Source organism: Ricinus communis, chromosome 4 (genome assembly GCF_019578655.1).
Source record: "Ricinus communis isolate WT05 ecotype wild-type chromosome 4, ASM1957865v1, whole genome shotgun sequence".
In the NCBI taxonomy this organism is placed as follows: Eukaryota; Viridiplantae; Streptophyta; class Magnoliopsida; order Malpighiales; family Euphorbiaceae; genus Ricinus; species Ricinus communis.
In genome coordinates this window covers 32,205,196-32,225,208 of record NC_063259.1, presented here as the reverse complement: position 1 = coordinate 32,225,208, position 20,013 = coordinate 32,205,196, and the positions used below count along the sequence as shown (strand labels likewise).

Here is a 20,013-nt window from a genome sequence, read left to right as displayed (position 1 = left end):
GTAAAAACTTTATTATAAGAAAATCAAAATTCTGTAGGAATTTGATGTTCCCAATCTTAGGTTTGGGACTACAGCTGGCAACCATCCAACCTGTAGAGGCAGCTTGCCTAGAATCTGATAAATTGAAATTTTTTATATTATCAATATTTTGAGAAATTTCATCTAAGCTGATTCCTACTTAGTTAAAAATAACCAGTAATTCTGAGCATCGAAATTATGATACAAACTGCGAGAAAAGTATATCCTCTAAATATAATTAGGGTTCATCACTTTTAGAAGTTAAACAAAAAAAATTTAGGTAAAATTTGATTAACTAAAGTGAGTTAGTGGGATAGTGACGTGGGTAATGGGACCATTACTTTAGATATCTCATTTTTCATGTGGCTTATATGTATCATTTAATTTTTACCAACATTATAATATGGCTAAATTTATATTAAATTAGCTAATTTATAGCTAAATTGATAATTTTAAAAGTATTGACTAAAATAGTAAAATCACATAAAGGATTGAATTTTTATGGCTGTTAGGCCATCATTAAATTACTAAATAACTCATTTGAATTTTTTTTAAAGATAGGATTTTGTTTTAATTTGGACTTAAAATCCATAATGGTATAAAATTATAGTTGAATTTTTTTTTTTAAAAAAAAAGATAGAATCACTCATTAATTAAAATGAGAGATTTAGCATAATGCTACCTTCTAGATAGGTTTTTAGAATTTATCATTTTGATAAATGATAAATTTTAAATAATCTATGAATTTTGTCCATTTTCTTTACACTCATATAATTAAATCAGAACCTTTGGAAAATCCCTCAAACAAACAAACATTGCATAAAGAGCTAAATTGTATTAAGTTTGTATATACGAGTGAGAACAGGTCCAAGCGATTACAGAAGTTAGTAGAATACTAAACTTTATGCCTAAACTAACCAATAAAACAGAGAAAGAAAATAATGAGTGCATAATTTAAAATAGTTCAGAAGATAAATTAAAGACCAATTGGATGAGTAATTAGGGCAAAATCATATCAATCTAATGGCATCTTCAAACAGAGAAGATTCTTAATTTAACCACCAACTCTTTCTGGGTTAGCTAAACCCACATCTTTTTCATCTGTATCTCACTCTCTTTGTACTATGAATAATATATTACCAATTGCATTTATAGTTTTCTTTTGGGAACAACAAGAAGAGGTGAATCCTTCACCGATATTATCCCAAATTTGTCATTCATGTCAAGCATTGCAGGATCCTTACCATTTGGAAGAGACCACTCAAAGCAACGTATTACATAAGCTAAAATCATCGGAAGTTGTCTTGTAGCCATTGGTTGTCATGGGCAAGTCCTCCTTCCAGAACCAAAAGGTAAAAGCTGAAAATCCTGACCCTTGAAGTCTATATTTTAGTTGAGAAATCTTTCAGGTTTAAATGATAATGGATCTTCCCAAGGTAAGGGATCGCGTCCAATCGCCCAAACATTCACTAGTACTTGAGAATTTTTCGGAATTGTGTAATTCATTACCTCGCAGGTGTTAAGAGCTCGGCGTAGAATCAGGAATGGACCAGAAGGATGTAATCCGAATGTTTCTTTTGTGCATTCGTTTAGATATTGAAGTTGAAGAAGATGGGATTCTTCTATAGACTTGCTGTCGATTTCTCTATCAAGCTCTTCCTCAGCTTTCACCAGGGTTGCTCTGTTCTTAAGCAGCTCAGCGATTGCCCATTCTACTGTTGTCGTAGTAGACATCCCTGCAGCAAACAATTCCTACAACATAAAAATTCATAATCGAATTAGTTATTTACCTTAGCTAGGTTAAAAAAAAAAGAGGTGAAGGGATTGATTGCATACAAGAACCAACCAATTGATTTGGTCATCGTCAAATCCATTAGAAAGAAAAAGGTCCAAGAAATATGTTTCCGGAGCATCATTGACACAATTTTCTCTTTTTTCTTTGATGTAAATTTCCCATACATTAAACATTTTCTCCAAGCCAATTTTTATCTTTCTTCTCATCTCATACCTTGAGGATCCAACCTTGTCAATACAGGATAAAAGTCGGCAATATTTGGAGCAGTAGACAACTCTCCATCAATGTTGTGATCAAGGTTTTCAATCCACCTGCCCTCTCTTGATCTTCAAAACTAAGCATGTCCTTGGAGAATATAAGATTGGAAATTGTGTTGAAAACAGTAGTAAACATAACTTCTCCAATATTGACTACTTGCCCTTGCTTGATCGTCAAAAAATCCAACATCCCCGCCAGTTTCCTCTCTCTCAAAGTGGCTTGTGATTCAATTGCTTTAGCTGAGGAAAGCTCAGTCCTGCACAAAGCTCGTAAGAACTTCCACTGGTCATTGCATAGTGGGTTCCAAACAATTGCTACGCGGTCGAGGACATGATTTCCATAGGGAAAAGCTGCGGGCACAGATCTAGCAGACAATAAACGATTATGGATTTTGAGAATTTCAGCTGCTGCAATTGGAGAAGAGGCAACAACAACGACTCGAGTGCCGAGCCTTAAAGAAATAAGAGGGCCGTGAAGTTGGCAAAGTGTGCAAGGGAGACATGAGGCTTTTTCCCCACTTGAAGAATGTTGTCTATGATAGGCCATTGCCTGGGACCTGGAGGAAGAAGCCTTCTTTCTGAAGATGGAGAAATGACGTGGTTAAGGATGATGAAGATGAGAGGTAGAAGAAGAAAAAAAGGGAGAGAAAAGATACTGAGCGCTCCTGAAAAAGCCGTGTTTTCCATATTTGTTAATCCTGAATTGAAGTCAATAGAAGCCTTTGCCTGTAGCATTTTTTTAACTTAACTTATTTTGTCCTGATAGGTGATCCCCAAACTATTTCTTGATTTATTTTTTCTCCTTCTAAAGCTGTCCTCATAAGTCTTATCTTTGGTACCTTAGGCCATACATATTCATTCAACTTGGTTTCAAATAGTTTACTTATTATTGTTTATTCTATTTTCTTTGTAGAGATCTTTTATTTATTTATTTATTTGCTGTCTTTGCTTAGATAAAGTGTTTCTAAACAGCCATAGATTTAATTAATTGAAATTTAGGAGCTATTCTTTTACCATAAACGATCATGATTCACAAGCTAGCTAGACACATATGCAAAACACCTTGTCTTCTTGCTATTACGGAAACCAGAAATCGAAATTTAGTTCCGCATATGACCAAAAGAATTTAAAAGGTAACATTAATAAACTTCTATTATCATTTTCTTTTCTCGTTTAGCATTTTATATTTTCCATAATGTTCCATTTGCTGCTTTCTCATAAAATTAAATTCTCCAAGAAGAAAAAAAAAAAACAAAAAAGAAAGAAAAGAAAAAGGAAAACTGACTAAGCGGATATTTAATTATTACACCAACAAAAGGAAGAGAAAACGGCTGTAGTAGCAAGCGACGATGCGATGTTGATTCTTGAGTTTATAGTTTTCTTTTTGGAACAAGTAGCAGAGGTTGCTCTTTCTGCAATGTCAAGCCAAACTTTTCAGACAAGTCTAAATTCACAGAATCCTCCCCATTTGGAAGAGACCAATCAAAGAAATGCATCAAAGACCCCAAAATCAAGTGAAGCTGCCTTGTAGCCATTGATTGTCCAACACAATTTCTTCTTCCTGATCCAAAAGGTATAAGCTCAAAATCATGTCCTTTGAAGTCTATATTTGAGCCAAGAAACCTGTTGGGATCGAACGACAGTGGATCCTCCCAAGCTGAGGGATCACGCCCAATCGCCCAAATATTGACTAAAACTTGAGCATCTTTGGGAATTGTATAATTCATAACCTCACAAGTCTCTAGAGCACGATGAACCAGGAATGGAACAGGAGGGTGGAATCTCATAGTTTCCTTTACGCATGCATTTAGAAAATGAAGTTGAGGAATATCAGATTCCTTTATTGAATTTCTTTTGATTTCTCTATCTAGCTCTTCGCAAGCTTTCTTCATAAATTGTTTGTTCTTGAGCAGCTCAGCCATTGCCCATTCTACTGTTGTGGTAGTAGTGTCTGAGCCTGCAGCAAACAGTTCCTGAAACAAATATGTTTGTCTTTTAGACTTGATCTATTAATCAACAACAAAATAAAAAGGAAAAATATAATAATTGAGTATGCATACAAATGTCAACCAATTGATTTGATCATCATCAAAATCATTGGCAAGAAAGACATCCAAGAAATCATTTGTGGGTGCGCCATGGACATGGGTTTCTCTTCTTTCTTTGATGTGAATTTCCCAAGCTGAAAACATTTCTTTCATGTACTTGAGCATCTTCTTTTGCAAACCTTGAGGATCTAACCCAGCAAATACTGGATAAAAATCAGCTATGTTTGGAGCAACTGTCAGCTCCATCAATCTCCATGTTGCATTTTTCAATCCACTGCCCCTTTCTTGATCTTCAAAACTAAGCAAGTCCTTGGAGAATATAAGATTAGAAATTGTGTTAAAAACACTAGTAAAAACAACTTCTCCAATATTGACTACTTGTCCTTGCTCGCTACTTAAATATTCCACCATCTCTATCATTTTCTTCTCCCTCAAAGCAGCCTGTGATTCGATCGCGTTGGCAGAGAATAGCTCAGTCCTGCACAAGGCTCGTAAAAACTTCCATCGTTCATTACATGAAGATGCCCAAACAATAGCTAAACGGTCAACGAAATGGATCTTGTAGGGCAGTACTTTTGGTATGGTTCTAGCAGAAAGCAAACGATCATGAGTTTTGAGAATCTCAGTTGCAGCCAACGGAGAAGACCCAACAACAACGACGCGAGAGCCGAGCCTTAGTGAAATGAGAGGGCCATGAACTTTGGCAAATTGGGTTACGGAGATATGAAGCTTTTTCCCTATTTGGTGAAGGTTGCCTATGATAGGCCATGGCCTGGGACCTGGAGGAAGGCGCGGCCTCTTCGAAGACAGAGAGGTAACAATGTGCTTGAGGATGATGAAGATGAGAGGTAGAAGAAGAAGAAGAAGAAGACAAAATGAAGAGGCGAACTGATTGAGCAACTTTGCTGTTTGATCCATAGGTCTCAAATGAATTGGGATATTAAGATTAGACCGCTTGTTAAGAGAATAAAAAAATTCCATAGCAGTTCGATGCTCAATTCGTCTGTCAAAGTAGGAAAATACGGAAAAGGACAAATTTTTATTTTCTTTTCCATTTCAATACATGGTAGTAAATTTGACAAATCTATGCGGAGAAATTTATAAAATCAGAGGTTAATTGACCTCAAAATTGGAAATAACAAATTGTGGTTGAGGACTTTGATCGAACATGAAAAGAGCGTTCCTCAGTTGTTGCAGCCAGCAGCTTTAATTTGACATCAAGCTAGAACCCCATCAACCAGAAGAGTCAATCCAGTCACAAATTTAGAGTCATCACTAGCGAGGTATAAAGCTGCCTCTGCAACATCATTTGAATCTGATAACATAGTTCAATGAAAGAAAAAATAGAGAGAAGATAATTTGATGTTTTTAATCAAACAACAAATTTAAACTTTCGAGCGCTGGATCTTAATGAAAAAGGATAAGGTCCGAACACTGGAGGAACAATTTACATAGAGAGAGTATTTTGAGAAGAATGTAATTCCATTGATAATTTTATTTTAGCTTCATTTTCCCTTTATATCCCCTTACAAATCAGCAACTAGTCTTGTTACAAAAGAAACATATTCTAACTACTATCTAAAAATAAAGCACGCGTTGTTACAAGTCTAACAACTTTGCCACGGCATTAATGCCACATCATTAATCCTGTAACAAATCCTCCTTGCACAGAAACCTTGACCTCAAGGTTTAAAACTGGGAAACTGCCGCAAAAGGTCATAATGGAACTGCCAAGTGGCCTCTTCCAGAGGCTGATTGAGCCATTTGACCAACACCTGTATAGCAGCCTTGCCCTTGCGATTCACCATCTTCCGCTCCAGAATCAACTCAGGCTCCTTGGAGAAAACGTCAGGCAAAACAGAAGGTAATGTGTTAGCAAGCACAGAAGAGCCCACATGTTTCTTGAGTTGAGAAACACGAAAGGTAGGATGGATTCTAGATTCAGGAGGTAGTTCTAACTTATAGGCCACCTTCCCACAACGATCCAGCACCTTGAAAGGACCAAAGTACTTTGGAGCAAGCTTGTTGTTACTTCGTTGAGCCAAACTCTGCTGTCTATAAGGCTAGAGTTTAACATATATCAATGTCGCCAATGTCAAACACTCTATCAGACTTGTGCTGATTAGCAGAGTGGGTCATCCTGTGCTGAGCTCTCAAGAGATGAAACTTCAACAACCGAATCATATGCTCCCTGTCTTGAAGACTTCTGGCCACCACATCCACTTTGGATTCACTAGGCAAGTAGGGTAGATAAGTAGGAGGAGGTCGACTATAGACCAGCTCAAAAGGTGTCAGTTGAGTAGTAGAATGGAAGGAAGTGTTGTACCAATATTCAGCTAAGGGCAACCATTTACTCCACAAATGAGGGCGGTCACTGCACATACACCTTAAGTATGTTTCCAGGCAACGATTGACCACCTCAGTCTGACCATCAGTCTGAGGATGGTAAGCTATAGAAAAATTCAAATCAACCCCTTGAAGAGTGAAGAATTCTTTCCAAAAGTCACTTGAAAAAATAACATCTATATCACTTGTAATAGACTGAGGAAGACCATGAAGCTTGTAGACATTATCTAAGTAACATTGTGCTACAGAAGATGCTGTATAAAGGTGAGTAAGGGCCATAAAATGAGCTACCTTGCTCATTCGATCAACAACAACCAAAATAACTGACTTGCCAAATGACAAGGGAAGACCATCAATGAAATCCATTGACACTTCAGACCATACAACTTCAGGAATTTGCAGTGGTTGAAGCAACCCAGGGTATGCAGAAGTGTCATATTTGCTCTGCTGACATACCAAACAAGTGCAAATAAAGGTTTGGATGTCTTTTGTCATCCCTTTCTAATAGAATAATGATTTGACCTTGTGCATAGTTGCATCTCGACCAGAGTGTCCTCCCACACCAGAACAATGAAGCCACTGTAATAACTTGTCTTTGAGCTGCACAAAATCAGCAATCACCAATTTACTTTTCCTTCTCAATATGTCATTGCTCCAAGTGTAGTGCCTCCTAGCCATAGGATTGCTCTTCAAATCCTCAATGATTTGAGATACCACCACATCTTCCGTATATTTCTTATGTATCTCCTTGAGTAAATCAGAGTGGAAAGTAGATAGAGTTAAAGCAAAAACCTCCAAATTCTCCATCCTGGACAAAGCATCACCCACAAGGTTTTCTTTTCCCTATTTATATTGTATTTCATAATCAAACTCTAACAGTTTAGGAAGCCACTGTTGTTGCACCGGTGTGTTAAGCCTTTGTTCTAGTAAATATTTCAAACTTTTCTAGTCAGTTTTGATAATAAAATGTCCTTGCAACAAATAGTGTCTCCACTTTTGCACAGCAAATACAACTGCCAAAAGCTCCTTCTCATAAATGGACAAGTGCAATTGCTTCCCTTTCAAGTGTCTGCTAATGTATGCTAAAGGGTATCCTTCCTGCATAAGGACAGCTCCAATACCCTGGCCACAAGCATCTGTCTCCACCACAAAGCTCTTGTTAAAATCTAGTAAGGCCAAGACAGGTGCTTCACACAAAGCAGTTCTCAGAGCTTCAAAGGCAATCAGAGCATCATCGGACTACTAGAACCCATCCTTCTTAAGCAACTGATTTAAAGGCCTGGCAATTATCCTAAAATTCCTAACAAACCTCCTGTAATAACCTGCAAGGCCCAGAAAACCTCTCAACTATTTCAAATTCTGTGGTGTAGGCCAGTTTTTGACAACAGCTAACTTCTAAGGATCAGTGGACACTCCCTCAGCAGAAATGAAGTGACTTACGTATTCAACCTTATCCACAGCAAATGCACATTTACTGGCTTTAGTAAACAAATGATTCTGGCGCATTAGCTCGAATAGTGACCTGAGATGACTCATATGCTCTTCCATAGAAGAACTGTAGATCAAAATATCATCAAAGAAGATCAACATAAATTTCTTGAGAAATTCTCTGAATACAGAATTCATCAAATGCTAGAAAGTTGCAGGTGCATTTGTTAAACCAAAGGGCACCACCACATATTCATAGTGATCACTATGAGTTTGAAAGCTGTCTTGCCCATATCCTCCTTGTTCATCCTGACTTGATGATAGCCAGCTCTCAAGTCAATCTTAGAATACACTTTGGATCCCCCAAGTTCATCCATTAAATCCTCAATCAATGGTATAGGAAACTTGTCTTTCACAGTGACAGCATTGAGTTTCTTGTAATCCACACATAGGCGCCAAGCTCCATCCTTCTTTTTCACCAACATCATTGGTGAAGCATAAGGAGTAGAGCTATTCTTTATGACACCAGAGAGAAGCATTTCCTGGATCATTTTATTAATCTCATCCTTTTGATAAAGAGCATACCTATGGGGTCTTTGATTGATTGGATTAGCACCTACCAACAAAGGAATTCTATGGTCATGGTTTTCTCTTAAAGGAGGCAGTTCAGAAGGTTCTTTGAAGATGTCATCAAATTCCAACATTAATTGCCTGATTTCTGCAGAAGGAACTTGCAAGCTCTTTGTAGCTTCCAGCATGTTCAGTTCCAGCTTATCACCAGTTGTATTACACTGCTCTACACATATCATAGCCAACTGAGCATTCTGATCCCAATGCTTATTAACTTGCTTGGCTTTGATCTCCTTTACCGATCCAGAATTTAGTCCATTCAGAACTACTCTTCTGTGACCAATTTTAAATTCCATTGACAATTTCTTGAAATCCCACACAACTGGACCAAGGGTTTCAAGCCATTGTATCCCTAGGACCATATCACAACAACCAAGAGGGATAACCATAACATCAGCTTGGAAAGCCATATCATGAAACTGCCACTTAAAATTCTCAACCTTAGCCACCACATCTAGTGAACTTCCATCAGCCACAGTCACTTTGGTCACCCCGATAGAGCTCAGTTGACACCCTAACCTGTTAGCCATCCTCTTGTCAATGAAATTGTGTGTACTTCTCGAATCAATCAATATGAAAAGACTCATCCTTCCACTCATTCCCTTGACTCTCATAGTTTTGTATCTAGAAATACCAGCTACAGCATTCATTGAGATTTCAACCTTTTCCTCATCACTGCTTACTTCTTCTGTAATAGATTCCTCCACAGGAACATCCTCTATGTCCATCATGTACAGTTGTGTTTTCTTGTGCTTCAAATAGTGACCAGGAGAATATTTCTCATCACAGAAATAACAAAGCCCTTTTGCTCGTCTGTCACTCATTTTCTCCTGAGTTAAGAACTTTCTTCCAACACCCTCAGTTCCTTTAGGTTGTACCACAAGTTTGTTCTCTGCAATTCCCTCCCTTCTTGCAAAAGTGTTAGGTTTGTATCCCCCTACACTGCTCTTAACAGCCTCAAAACCACTTGAAAATTTCTTAAGATGAGCTGATTCATACAGTTTGCCTAGCATTAGGCAATGCCTTACAGTCTTTAGCTGAAACATACGTACATGCATCTGAGTGTCTATACGTAGACCTGCTAAGTAGGCACTAACAAGATAATCCTCAGGGAGTTGAACTCGAGTTTGAATCAATTCAAACTTGTCATGATAATCCCTGATTCCCTCTGTTTCTTGCAGATTTTTCAACTCTGCTATAAGATCATCTAAAATCTCACCAAACCTTTCCAAGATCAGATCTCTATAATGCTTCCAATCACCAATCACTCCATTACTAGATAGCATAATAGATTGGTGCCAATTGGCAGCTGAACCATCAAAATGCATAGAAGCTAACAGAATCTTGAGCTCCTCAGGAGTACGATCCAGTAAAAAAAATTGCTCACTTTTGAATAGCCATTCTTTTACCTTGTCGCCATCAAACCTAAGAAAATCAAGCTTAGCCAAACGAGTCAAACCTGAATAATGAGGTTGAGTTCCTGTACGCGTTGCCATTACTTCCCTCTCTATACTTCCTCTAATTGTAACAGCATCTTGACTCTGTAGGATCGGTGGTGAATTTCGATCGTGATCAAGCGAAGAGCTGGCTATGCCAGTGGACAACATCCGAATTGCCTCAAACATCTCTGTAAGTCTTTCATCCGACTTTTCACCCATCTTCGCGAACCTGCCATCCCACTTTTCATCCATCTTCGCAAACTTGTCATCCATTAATTTCACCAATTTGACAGTCAACGCTTCCTCCATTTCGCGTCAAGTGGATTCCTTCAACAAAGCTTGAGCTCGAGTTTCTGCCATGGTGGAGAGGTGCCAGGAACACAGCTCTGATAGCAATGATAACGTAGTTCAATGAAAGAAAAGATAGAGAGAAGAGAATCTGATGTTCTTAATCAAACAACAAATCCAAACCTTCGAGCGCGGGATCTTAATGAAGAAGAATAAGATCCGGACATCGGAAGAATAATTTACATAGAGAGAGTATTTTGAGAAGAATGTAATTCCATTGATAATTTTATTTCAACTCCATTTTCCCCTTATATTCCCTTACAAATCAGCAACTAGTCTTATTACAAAAGAAATATATTGTAACTACTCTCTAAAGATAAAACAAGCGTTTGTGACAAGTCTAACAATTTGCCACGTCATTAATGCCACATCATTAATCCTGTAACAGAATCCAACATCACCCCTTTCAAACTGGCTATTGAAGAGGCCCATTTTTGTACTTTCTCAGCTTCCATACCAAATGCCTTAATAGCCATAGGGGTGGGTACTGCAGCAAGTGAGATGCTACTCACTCTAATCCCATACTGCCCCAATTCTGCAGCTAAATTCTTAGTCAACCCAACAACCGCATGTTTTGATAGCGAATATGCATATGGAACACCACCATATCTAACTGAAACAAGACTTGAACTCAACAAAATGCAACCTTTCTTTTGCGGGATCATGACCCTAGCTGCATGTTTAGCACCCAAGATTCCACCCTATACATTTACATCAAACACTTCCTTTTACGTCTTCAACATCAATCGATGATATTCTTGGGTCTGTGTGCTGCCTGAGATGCCTGCATTGTTGAACATTATGTCAAGCTTTCCATGCTCTGAAACTGCTGTATCCACTGCATTTTTGAGGCCGGGTTCTTTGGTTACATCACAGCGAACGTACATGTTTATATATATACTCGCTTGAGAATACTCGCTTCTGCTGTAAACTTCAGTAGGCCGGCGACCCCAACTACAATTTTTGTATTTATATATTTGCTCTCCTAGAGACTGTAAAAATAGCAAAATAACTTATTCGATGAACTTTATTATAATCAAGCAAGGAACAGCCCAGTAGGAGTAGCCGCGGATCATGCTGTTAATTGCTCTCAAGTCCAGCAAATTGGAAGCTTCTTCCAAGGAATAATATATTACCTTGGAATAATCTGAAAGGCTCTCAAGTTCAGGAATTTAATTTACAATTAAGGAAAGCATTGCAGGAGCATAAAAAAATGAGGCCTGACTGTGACGTTAACTGCTTATGTAAATAGACAGGCGCATAACAAGCTTCTTATCAGCCTCCCTCGAGAATATCAACAAAACCATAGCAGGAAGTAATTCAGCAATAAGCATTTTTCCAATCCAATTCCTAGCTGCTTTACTTGCCACGTTCGCAAGAAACAAATCACCATAGAGAAAATAAGTGAAGCCTTTAAAGAGAAGTGAAAAAACTTCTTTAATGCATTTATCTGTCAAAGCGCTTAAAGTGCACTTTATCGAAGAAGCAAACAAACTCATATAATTGGATGTCAAATATTCCAAAATGAATCCATCCAACCCAAAGCAATCCTTCCTTGAGATGCTCAAGAGACCACATTTATTTACTCAATCTACAGCCTATCAGCTCTACTCTCATTCTAAGTCCGCTCTGGTTGTGATTCCAACCATGTGTACCAGAACTAGAGTTGCACAAAAAATGGCAAAAAAAACTCAGTTCATGCATCATCAAGAGCAAGGACTCCAGGAAGTGGCTTCCCCTCAAGAAGCTCTAAGCTGGCACCACCTCCAGTTGAGATGTGGCTCATCTTGTCAGCAAGACCAACTTTCTCCACAGCAGCAACTGAGTCACCACCTCCAATGATTGTTGTCACACCCTTTCCACTGAGCTCCGCAAGCTTCTTGGCAATTGCCTGCAACAGAAAAGAAAATGACTTTTACCACATGACCAAAAATATACAATAATTTAAACCTCATTCAAATAAACTCCTATACCTCAGTTCCCACTGCAAACTTGTCAAACTCAAAGACGCCCATTGGTCCATTCCAGATAATCGTTTGGGTAGTATCTAATGCTTCACAGAATGTCTTGATCGCATCAGGTCCAACATCCAAACCCATCCAGCCATCTGGAATAGAGGATGCTGGCACCACCTGAAAGAACATAGCATTGAACTCTCTGAAGTCTGAACTAATTGACAACACTTAATTTTACATTTTTTTCTATGTGCAAACGCATGTGGATGTACAAGTCCAACAAAATTCAAACAGCCATTGAAAGGCAAACCTTGCTGTTGGCATCAGCAGCAAACTTATCAGCAATGACCACATCAGTGGGCAGCAATAGGTCCACTCCCTTAGCTTTGGCCTTTTCAATAAGTGAACTTGCAAGATCAAGTTTGTCTCCCTCCACAAGGGATGACCCGACTGAGTGTCCTTGTGCCTTGTAAAAGGTAAATATCATTCCTCCACCCAAGATGAGGATGTCAACCTTCTCCAAGAGAGATTCTATTACTCCAATCTTGGTTGATACCTTTGAGCCCCCAACAATTGCAGCAAATGGCTTCTTAGGGTTTGCCACAGCTCCAACAAGATAGTCAAGTTCCTATTAGCAAAAAGTATACTAGAATCAATTCTTTTGTGAAAGAACACCTTAAAGAAGATTAAAAGGCATCCAACACACCTTCTGCATAAGAAAACCAGCAACAGAAGGCTTCAAGTATTTAGCCACTCCCTCAGTGGAAGCATGGGCTCGATGAGCAGTGCCAAATGCATCATTGACATAGACATCTGCAAGACCAGCAAGCTTCTTTGCAAATTCAGGCTCATTCTTCTCTTCCTCCTTGTGGAATCTTACATTCTCGAGAAGCAAAACACCCCCTTCTGGGATCTCAGCCACCAATTTCTCAACTTCCTCACCAATACAGTCACTTGCCATCTTAACCTATTACATAGGAATATTAAGACTTAAGCATCTCAAACAAATGATCAAAACTAAAGAGAATAATAGAAGGAGAGTGAGTGGGGACAGGGAATAAAGACACACCTCAACTCCAAGAAGTTCAGATAGCCTAGGTACAAGTGGCTTCAAACTGTACTTAGGTGTAACACCCTTAGGGCGACCCTGTAAACCAAAATCAGATAAAATCACATTAATCAACATTGAACTGTACAATGCGTGACAAGAACAAAGGCTCCACAGTCAAATCAGGACAATGCAAGAAAAAGAAAAGGAAAGTACAACTGGACAAGCAATGTCTAATATAGCAGTAAAACAGCGATGGCATAACCTATAATGCAAATAAATGTACTCATGGCGGAAAAAGACAAAGCCTTGCAAGTTACAACAAAATGAAAAAGACCGAGAGAGCGATAACCGTTCTTTTCTGAATTCCTGGAAAGCTTATATCAGGAATCCCAAAATAGTTAAAGGTACAACCATACCCACATTGAGAAAAATATTACAGAAAAATGAAGCCATAGAAAGAAGTAACAGTAACAAACAATCCTAAATTGCTTAGTAAGAAAATTTGGCAATACCCACATAATCCTCAATCTTGAAAACAATTAGGTAGAGTTATGTGCCTACTGCCTACTTTTTTTAACTTAACAAGTGAATTTGATGCCATTCAAATAAAAATGAGAGTTACAGTATTATAATACTTATGCATGTTTCTCTACATAGCTTCCCTCTCCCAGGAACCAAATTTGAGAAATTTCCCAGAAACCACCATCAAAACCATGTTACTGTAATTCATAGAGCAATGACACCGAGAAAAGTACAAAACAGTGTACGTTTACAGAGCATAGTGCATACACAATAAAAAAGCTTACTACATACTGAAAGAAAAATCTAAAAACTCCAAAAACCAATTCAGAATCAGGGAAAGGGAAGCTGATAGGTGAATATTGTAAGAGGCTGCAAATTTTAACATTGAATTGAATTTCATTTAAATCAAATAAACCTTTATGCATAACCCATCGAGCAAACAGAAAAATGAAACAACAAAATAAGAACTAGAACCTTGTAAGCTACAAAGTTTATAGGAATAATTAAGAAATCTGCTTGCGTGCGCATTGCCAAATCTTAGAAACTAAGATGAATACAGAAACAAAATCACAAATATCTGAGTACCCAGTTTAGGAAATACAATAATCAAGCGATGTGCATACAAATCTTCGGAGATACATGCTATACAAGTTCAATTAAGAAAAGCACAAAAAGTGAAGGATCAGGCCAACGAATACTTCAAGGTAATACATCACAGGTGATTTTAAAGAAAGAGATCAACACAAAAACATTTCCAACTAGACAAAAAAATACACAAAACTAGTAAAAAGCCGTAAATCAGGGGACTGCGAAGTATAAATACCAAGTGGGTGCAAAGAATAACTCTAGCACCATGATCCATCAAGTACTTGATGGTGGGGACAGCAGCACGGATCCTAGTATCATCAGTGATATTGAGGTAATCATCCAAAGGAACGTTTAGATCCACTCTCACAAACACCCGTTTTCCCTTCAAGTCAGCTTCCTTTAGAGAGCTAACACTCTTCTTTGTAGCCATATTCTAGCAAATTAAAAGACTCCTACCAAAAAAGCAATAAAACAATCAGATTAAACAAGCAATCCCAGATCACTAAAACTTGTAAAAAAACAAAGGAAAAAGAATGAAGATGGAGCATACGAGGGGATTGAAAAGAAGATCAAAGGAGTGAGCTTTACAGGAGTGAAGATCAAGAAAATGAAAGTGAGAGAAAGTAGAGAAGGTTTTAGAAAGATTTATAGAGAGAGGAAGATTAGGTGGGTTTTGTATTGTTGGGGGGTTTCTGAAGGAAGAAAGGTGTGGTCTTTCTCGGGGTGCACACTGGGCTAGAGTTGGCTGCGTTGCGTGTGTGTGTGTGGCTCTCGGCCTAGTCTGTGTGTTCTCAAGGTAAAAAAACCTTGGGCTAATTGTCCACGGTTTTACCCTTTCTTTTTTTTAAGAAAAAAAAAACAATAAATCTTTTAGGCATATGCCAATTAGATTCCAAACTTTAGATTCATAATCATAGAATATGAAAAGGTATACAAAGGAACAAACAGAAAAATCAAATTTGTTTTAGAAACAAGGAATTCTAGAACCAACGAGAATGAATTTGTAAAATTTTGCTATAGAAAAAGAAAATCACTTGTTTTTCAAAACAAAAGGGTAAGATTTATTAATATTTTTCTTTTAAGAAGAAAAGGGTTCTCCCAAACACAGACTTATAGTCCTTGCAATTTGTTGTCTTTACATACAACCTTAAAACTTTTGTCCAAGTTTTGGTTTATGAACTTCGGTCGGTGATAAAAAGCTCAGGACATTACCATTGTTTGTTTATTTACATAAATGTCGTGAAGATTTATGTCATAAACGAGCTCAAAGGCTGTCCATTTTCCTAAACAAACGACAAAAGCTGGACGAGCTTTATTGGTGTTTAAGAAGGCTGGTGTAGTCTCTCTTTTTTTACTCTCCAACCCACATCGTTAAAATTGAGTATCAAGAATGTATTTATAATTGGTGTCAGCAGGTGGGTTGCTAAATCGTCACGAGACGGAGTGACTGGGTGGGACATCGTCACTCAGGAAAGTCCCCGGGCCCACTTCTGCAGAGATGCAGCCCCGGAAACGGGAGAACTTCGAGTCGGAGGTCCGCTTGCATAGTGCGAGGGGCTGAGACGCGTGTGGAGCCTACTTTGGACTCTCCGCCGAAGTTATTTGGCCGTTGACTCACAGTTATTCACTCGGTCCCACTCTTAACAGTGAGACTAACAGAACGGGGCTTACGATCTCGTGGTGTTCCTTTTATTTTATTTTTTATTTATAAATCTTAACCGTCCAGATCGCTGACTATCATCCTGTGATTGATATTAAATTGTTGTTTTTCCTATTATTTTTCTTCTGAACTCAACTGCACGATTGATTCTACAAGAATATTCAAGAAAAACAGTAAACAAAAGTGGCAAGATTGATTGAAGTATTAAAAATTCGTGACTTATTTGTAGCCTGAAGAAAAAAATTGGATTTGTTAAAGAGACAAAAATGACTTTTTGTATTGATGGGGGGAGTCATTGGAGCTGTGACCAAAACTACCATTGAAAAAGCAGTGTTCAAGAAAGCCTCTCATTTTGTGTGGCTTATGTCAGTTTCCACGCCTCTGTTATGGTATGGTATGGAATTCATTCATTATCAGCTTTACAAAGCCACCAAAACTGTAATGTAACACCAGGATTTTCTTGCTTAAATTATGGTGGAGGAGTGGACCATGGGTTTATAACAACCACCTACAGGAGGAGTGTTAGTTATTCATCCTCCACCATTAATTTCATTTCATTTTTTCTTTTCTTTTTTTGTTATCCAATTTCAATATCTGCTGAGCTGCTGTCTTAAATCACTCTTTTCCATCATAATTCTTAACTTGTTATATATATATATATATATATATATATATATATATATATATATATATATATATAAATATATATATATCAATTCATTCAAATAAGTTATGCAACTTGAAAAACAAAAAAATGAAGAATAATTTCATAATTTATTTAAGAACTTGGATGGCTCTATCCTCGCTGTCTATTTAGGCATGAAGAAACAGCGGGAATTGGGACCTCTCGCATTTATGATAATGAAAAAAAAATTTACAACATCAACTCACATTTTCTACAAGAACCCTTTCTCATTTTTTTAAACCACAGTCAGATGATGATGATCAGACAGGGATGTGGGACAAAAAAATATATATATATATATATCAGTTTGACCTTACACAGCAACTGGTGTAGCTTCATCAAGAGCAAGAACACCTGGAAGCTCTTTGCCTTCCAACAATTCCAAGCTCGCACCACCACCAGTTGATATGTGGCTCATAACCTCAGCAACTCCTACTTTCTCTACAGCTGCAACAGAATCTCCACCTCCAATAATTGTGGTGACTCCCTTGTCACTGAGCTCTGCTAGCTTCTTTGCAATAGCCTGCCAACACAAGGAAAATCTAGCTCACCATATATTCTTCAGAAAATGTCAGGTAGTAATAAATTACTTATTTAATGGGCGCATCTTTTTGACATGTAGTTAAGCATCGATAGCCAGAGATTTGGGAAACAGCTGCTGTTGTAGGTAATTCTATAAAGGTAAAGCCTTTAGAGGTAACCATATACAGCTATGCGGAGATACAAGATCAGGGCAAGCAATTTTGGCATACCTCTGTTCCAACTGCAAACTTGTCAAACTCGAACACTCCCATTGGTCCATTCCAGATGACAGTTTTAGTGGTTTCCAAAGCTTCATTGAATGTCTTAACAGATTCTGGGCCGACATCCAATCCCATCCAGCCATCAGGGATGGCTGAGGCAGCCACAACCTGCAGTTGAAGAAAACAGTGTCACTTTTCACTTGAAAATTTTATATAATCAGGTCCATTCTAAGATAAAGCATAACAATCTCTGAGGAGCTTTTACATAGGAGTTTAGACTACAAACCTTACTGTTTGCATCGGGAGCAAACTTGTCTGCAATTACCACATCAGTGGGTAACAAAAGAGACACTCCTTTCAATTTGGCCTTCGCAAGGAGAGATGTTGCCAAATCAAGCTTATCTTCCTCAACCAGGGATGAACCCACTGACAGGCCTTGTGCCTTGTAAAATGTGAAAATCATTCCTCCACCCAAAAGCAGAATATCACACTTCTCAAGGAGTGACTCAATAACTCCAATTTTTGATGAGACCTTTGAACCACCAACAATGGCAGCAAATGGCCTCTTTGGGCTTGAAACTGCACCTACCAGGTAGTCCAGCTCCTAAAATAAGACAAGGAGAATGATTACAATATAATCAGAAATTTACAAGGCAACATGGCAAACAAACTAAGGCTAGTTTCTAAGAATCACACATCTTTGTCTTCTTTTCCGGTTGAACTAGGACGCATACAACATTTACAGGACAGATAATTTCTTTCCAATTACATGCCAAACTTAAATATTCCACTACACATAACATTAAGGACCAAAACAATGAATGAATTCAGCAAATTCACTCGAGGGTTAAAAGAAAAAATAATAATCAAACTCATAGGAGATCACATAAAAGTTTCGAATGATTTCTCCAAAAAACCCACCTTCTGCAAGAGGAAGCCAGCAACAGAAGGCTTTAAGAATTTTGTAACTCCCTCGGTTGAGGCATGTGCTCTATGTGCAGTTCCAAATGCATCATTCACATAGAGATCTGCTAAGGAAGCCAGCTTCTTCGCAAATTCAGGCTCATTCTTTTCCTCCTCCTTGTAAAACCTCACATTCTCCAGGAGAAGAACACCTCCTTCAGGAAGTGAAGCCACCAATTTTTCTACTTCTGGACCAATACAATCATCAGCCTTCACAACCTGCTCAACAGAATAGGTTAGTTGTGTTCTCCCAATAGTAAGCGAGGGCTTCCTATATTTCTTTCTTCTTAACTTAAAATATCCTAAAGTATATATACCTGAATGCCAAGGAGTTCTGATAATCGGGGAACAAGTGGTGCCAAGCTGAATTTTGGAGTAACACCTTTTGGCCTTCCCTGAACATTCATTAAAATACATTTCAGATTGCGGTTGAAACCCACAAGCATTCGGAAGATAACATGGCAGCTGAGTATGTTGCATGGACAACAAACTTGGACACTTCAGATATACAATGATGCTGCAACCTACAGATTAATACCCTTCGGAAATATTTGACACAGTACCAAGTTCTTTGTACCTGCTATTCACACTTTATCCAACTATTAAATAACTCATATTCACAAGTAATAAGAAAACTGCAACAAATTCAATCTAGAAGAAGCAAAGCAAATGAAAAAAGATGGAATTTCGTGAATCATGGAGCTACATTTTAAGAGCAACACAGATTTAATGCGACCAATAATCAATTCAATTAACAGAAGCATAGGTGATTCGAAAAGGCCCAATCTACAAGTAAACTAAAGCAGAAAAACTAGCAAAGACAAAAATAATCAAGTTTTGCAAGAAACCAAGGTACCAACTAAAATTATTCAAAAGAACTCAGAAATAAAATGAAAAGAGAAAAAGATAAAATAGAATAGAAGTGAACATACCAAATGACTGGAAAGAATGACTTTAGCCCCATTCTGAATCAAATGCTTAACAGTAGGGATAGCAGCTCTAATTCTAGTATCATCAGTAATTTTCTGGTTATCATCCAAAGGAACATTCAAATCAGCCCTTACAAAAACCTTCTTCCCTTTTAAATCAGCAGCAGTCAGATCACCAACGCTCTTCTTAGCCATGGAGACAACAGCCCTGGACGCCTTGCCAGAACCAAAAGAACGGATTTTTGATGCAACGTGGTGAGAAAAAGCAGGGTCAGCAGCAGCGAAGCCGAGACGGCGAAGAGTGGTGGGGCGGAGGCCAGAAACAGGGAGAAGGGAAGCGCGGGCCCGGGTGGTGGAGGAAGAAGAAGCAGTAGTCTTGAGAAGAGAAAGGGTAGTGGGTGCTGTAGCAGAGGCCATTACTGCTGGTGTATTGGGAGAAAGAGAGTGAAGCTGAATTGTGTGTGGACTAAAAGAAGAAGAAGAAGGCAACAGTTATATGGAAGTGAAAAAAAGGGAAACTTATTAGAGAGAGAAATTAAGGATGTGGACGGGAAGAACGAAGAAAGGAATGAATGGGCAATGTGTGTGGATTTCGGATTTTCTCTTAT

General features: G+C 38.2%; 3 protein-coding genes, 1 long non-coding RNA gene and 2 pseudogenes across 4 annotated transcripts; 1 reads left to right on the top strand and 5 right to left on the bottom strand.

Annotated features, from left to right (window-relative positions):
* Positions 1-833: 833 nt before the first annotated feature.
* Positions 834-2,805, bottom strand: LOC8259990 (annotated as a pseudogene).
* LOC125369774 lies at positions 1,234-3,350 on the top strand. The gene is made up of 2 exons (XR_007215472.1): positions 1,234-1,370; positions 1,535-3,350. It is a non-coding gene; the product is annotated as an uncharacterized LOC125369774 (long non-coding RNA).
* LOC8259992 ((S)-N-methylcoclaurine 3'-hydroxylase isozyme 1) lies at positions 3,184-5,254 on the bottom strand. Its single transcript, XM_015715668.3, has 2 exons — positions 4,131-5,254; positions 3,184-4,043 (listed from the first exon to the last, which is right to left on the bottom strand). The coding sequence occupies exons 1-2, from the start codon at positions 5,097-5,099 to the stop codon at positions 3,441-3,443; spliced, it is 1,572 nt and encodes a 523-aa protein (XP_015571154.2). The 5' UTR covers positions 5,100-5,254; the 3' UTR covers positions 3,184-3,440.
* Positions 5,255-10,504: 5,250 nt separating this feature from the next.
* Positions 10,505-11,556, bottom strand: LOC107260836 (annotated as a pseudogene).
* A 158-nt stretch (positions 11,557-11,714) lies between these two features.
* On the bottom strand, positions 11,715-15,220 carry LOC8259993 (phosphoglycerate kinase, cytosolic). Its single transcript, XM_002513306.4, has 7 exons — positions 14,976-15,220; positions 14,661-14,877; positions 13,334-13,411; positions 12,971-13,231; positions 12,575-12,892; positions 12,283-12,441; positions 11,715-12,200 (listed from the first exon to the last, which is right to left on the bottom strand). Exons 2-7 carry the CDS (start codon positions 14,853-14,855, stop codon positions 12,006-12,008), a joined length of 1,206 nt encoding a protein of 401 aa, XP_002513352.2. The 5' UTR covers positions 14,856-14,877; positions 14,976-15,220; the 3' UTR covers positions 11,715-12,005.
* A 1,620-nt stretch (positions 15,221-16,840) lies between these two features.
* On the bottom strand, positions 16,841-20,002 carry LOC8259994 (phosphoglycerate kinase, chloroplastic). Its single transcript, XM_002513307.4, has 6 exons — positions 19,409-20,002; positions 18,794-18,871; positions 18,435-18,695; positions 17,800-18,117; positions 17,523-17,681; positions 16,841-17,293 (listed from the first exon to the last, which is right to left on the bottom strand). The coding sequence occupies exons 1-6, from the start codon at positions 19,820-19,822 to the stop codon at positions 17,084-17,086; spliced, it is 1,440 nt and encodes a 479-aa protein (XP_002513353.2). The 5' UTR covers positions 19,823-20,002; the 3' UTR covers positions 16,841-17,083.
* Positions 20,003-20,013: the final 11 nt, after the last annotated feature.

What these genes read in the sequence shown, in the direction of transcription:
- LOC8259993 (XM_002513306.4), bottom strand. Translation starts at nt 14,855, where the DNA reads ATGGCTACAAAGAAGAGTGTTAGCTCTCTAAAGGAAGCTGACTTGAAG. An exon ending in CTGAACTTCTTGGAGTTGAG is followed by an intron (nt 13,232 to 13,333) that starts GTGTGTCTTTAT and finishes CCTATGTAATAG; the next exon opens with GTTAAGATGGCAAGTGACTG. An exon ending in AGTTTGCAGTGGGAACTGAG is followed by an intron (nt 12,201 to 12,282) that starts GTATAGGAGTTT and finishes TTTCTGTTGCAG; the next exon opens with GCAATTGCCAAGAAGCTTGC.
- LOC8259994 (XM_002513307.4), bottom strand. Translation starts at nt 19,822, where the DNA reads ATGGCCTCTGCTACAGCACCCACTACCCTTTCTCTTCTCAAGACTACT. An exon ending in CTCCCGATGCAAACAGTAAG is followed by an intron (nt 17,682 to 17,799) that starts GTTTGTAGTCTA and finishes CTTCAACTGCAG; the next exon opens with GTTGTGGCTGCCTCAGCCAT. An exon ending in AGTTTGCAGTTGGAACAGAG is followed by an intron (nt 17,294 to 17,522) that starts GTATGCCAAAAT and finishes TTGTGTTGGCAG; the next exon opens with GCTATTGCAAAGAAGCTAGC.
- LOC8259992 (XM_015715668.3), bottom strand. Translation starts at nt 5,099, where the DNA reads ATGGAATTTTTTTATTCTCTTAACAAGCGGTCTAATCTTAATATCCCA. An exon ending in AAATCAATTGGTTGACATTT is followed by an intron (nt 4,044 to 4,130) that starts GTATGCATACTC and finishes TATTTGTTTCAG; the next exon opens with GAACTGTTTGCTGCAGGCTC.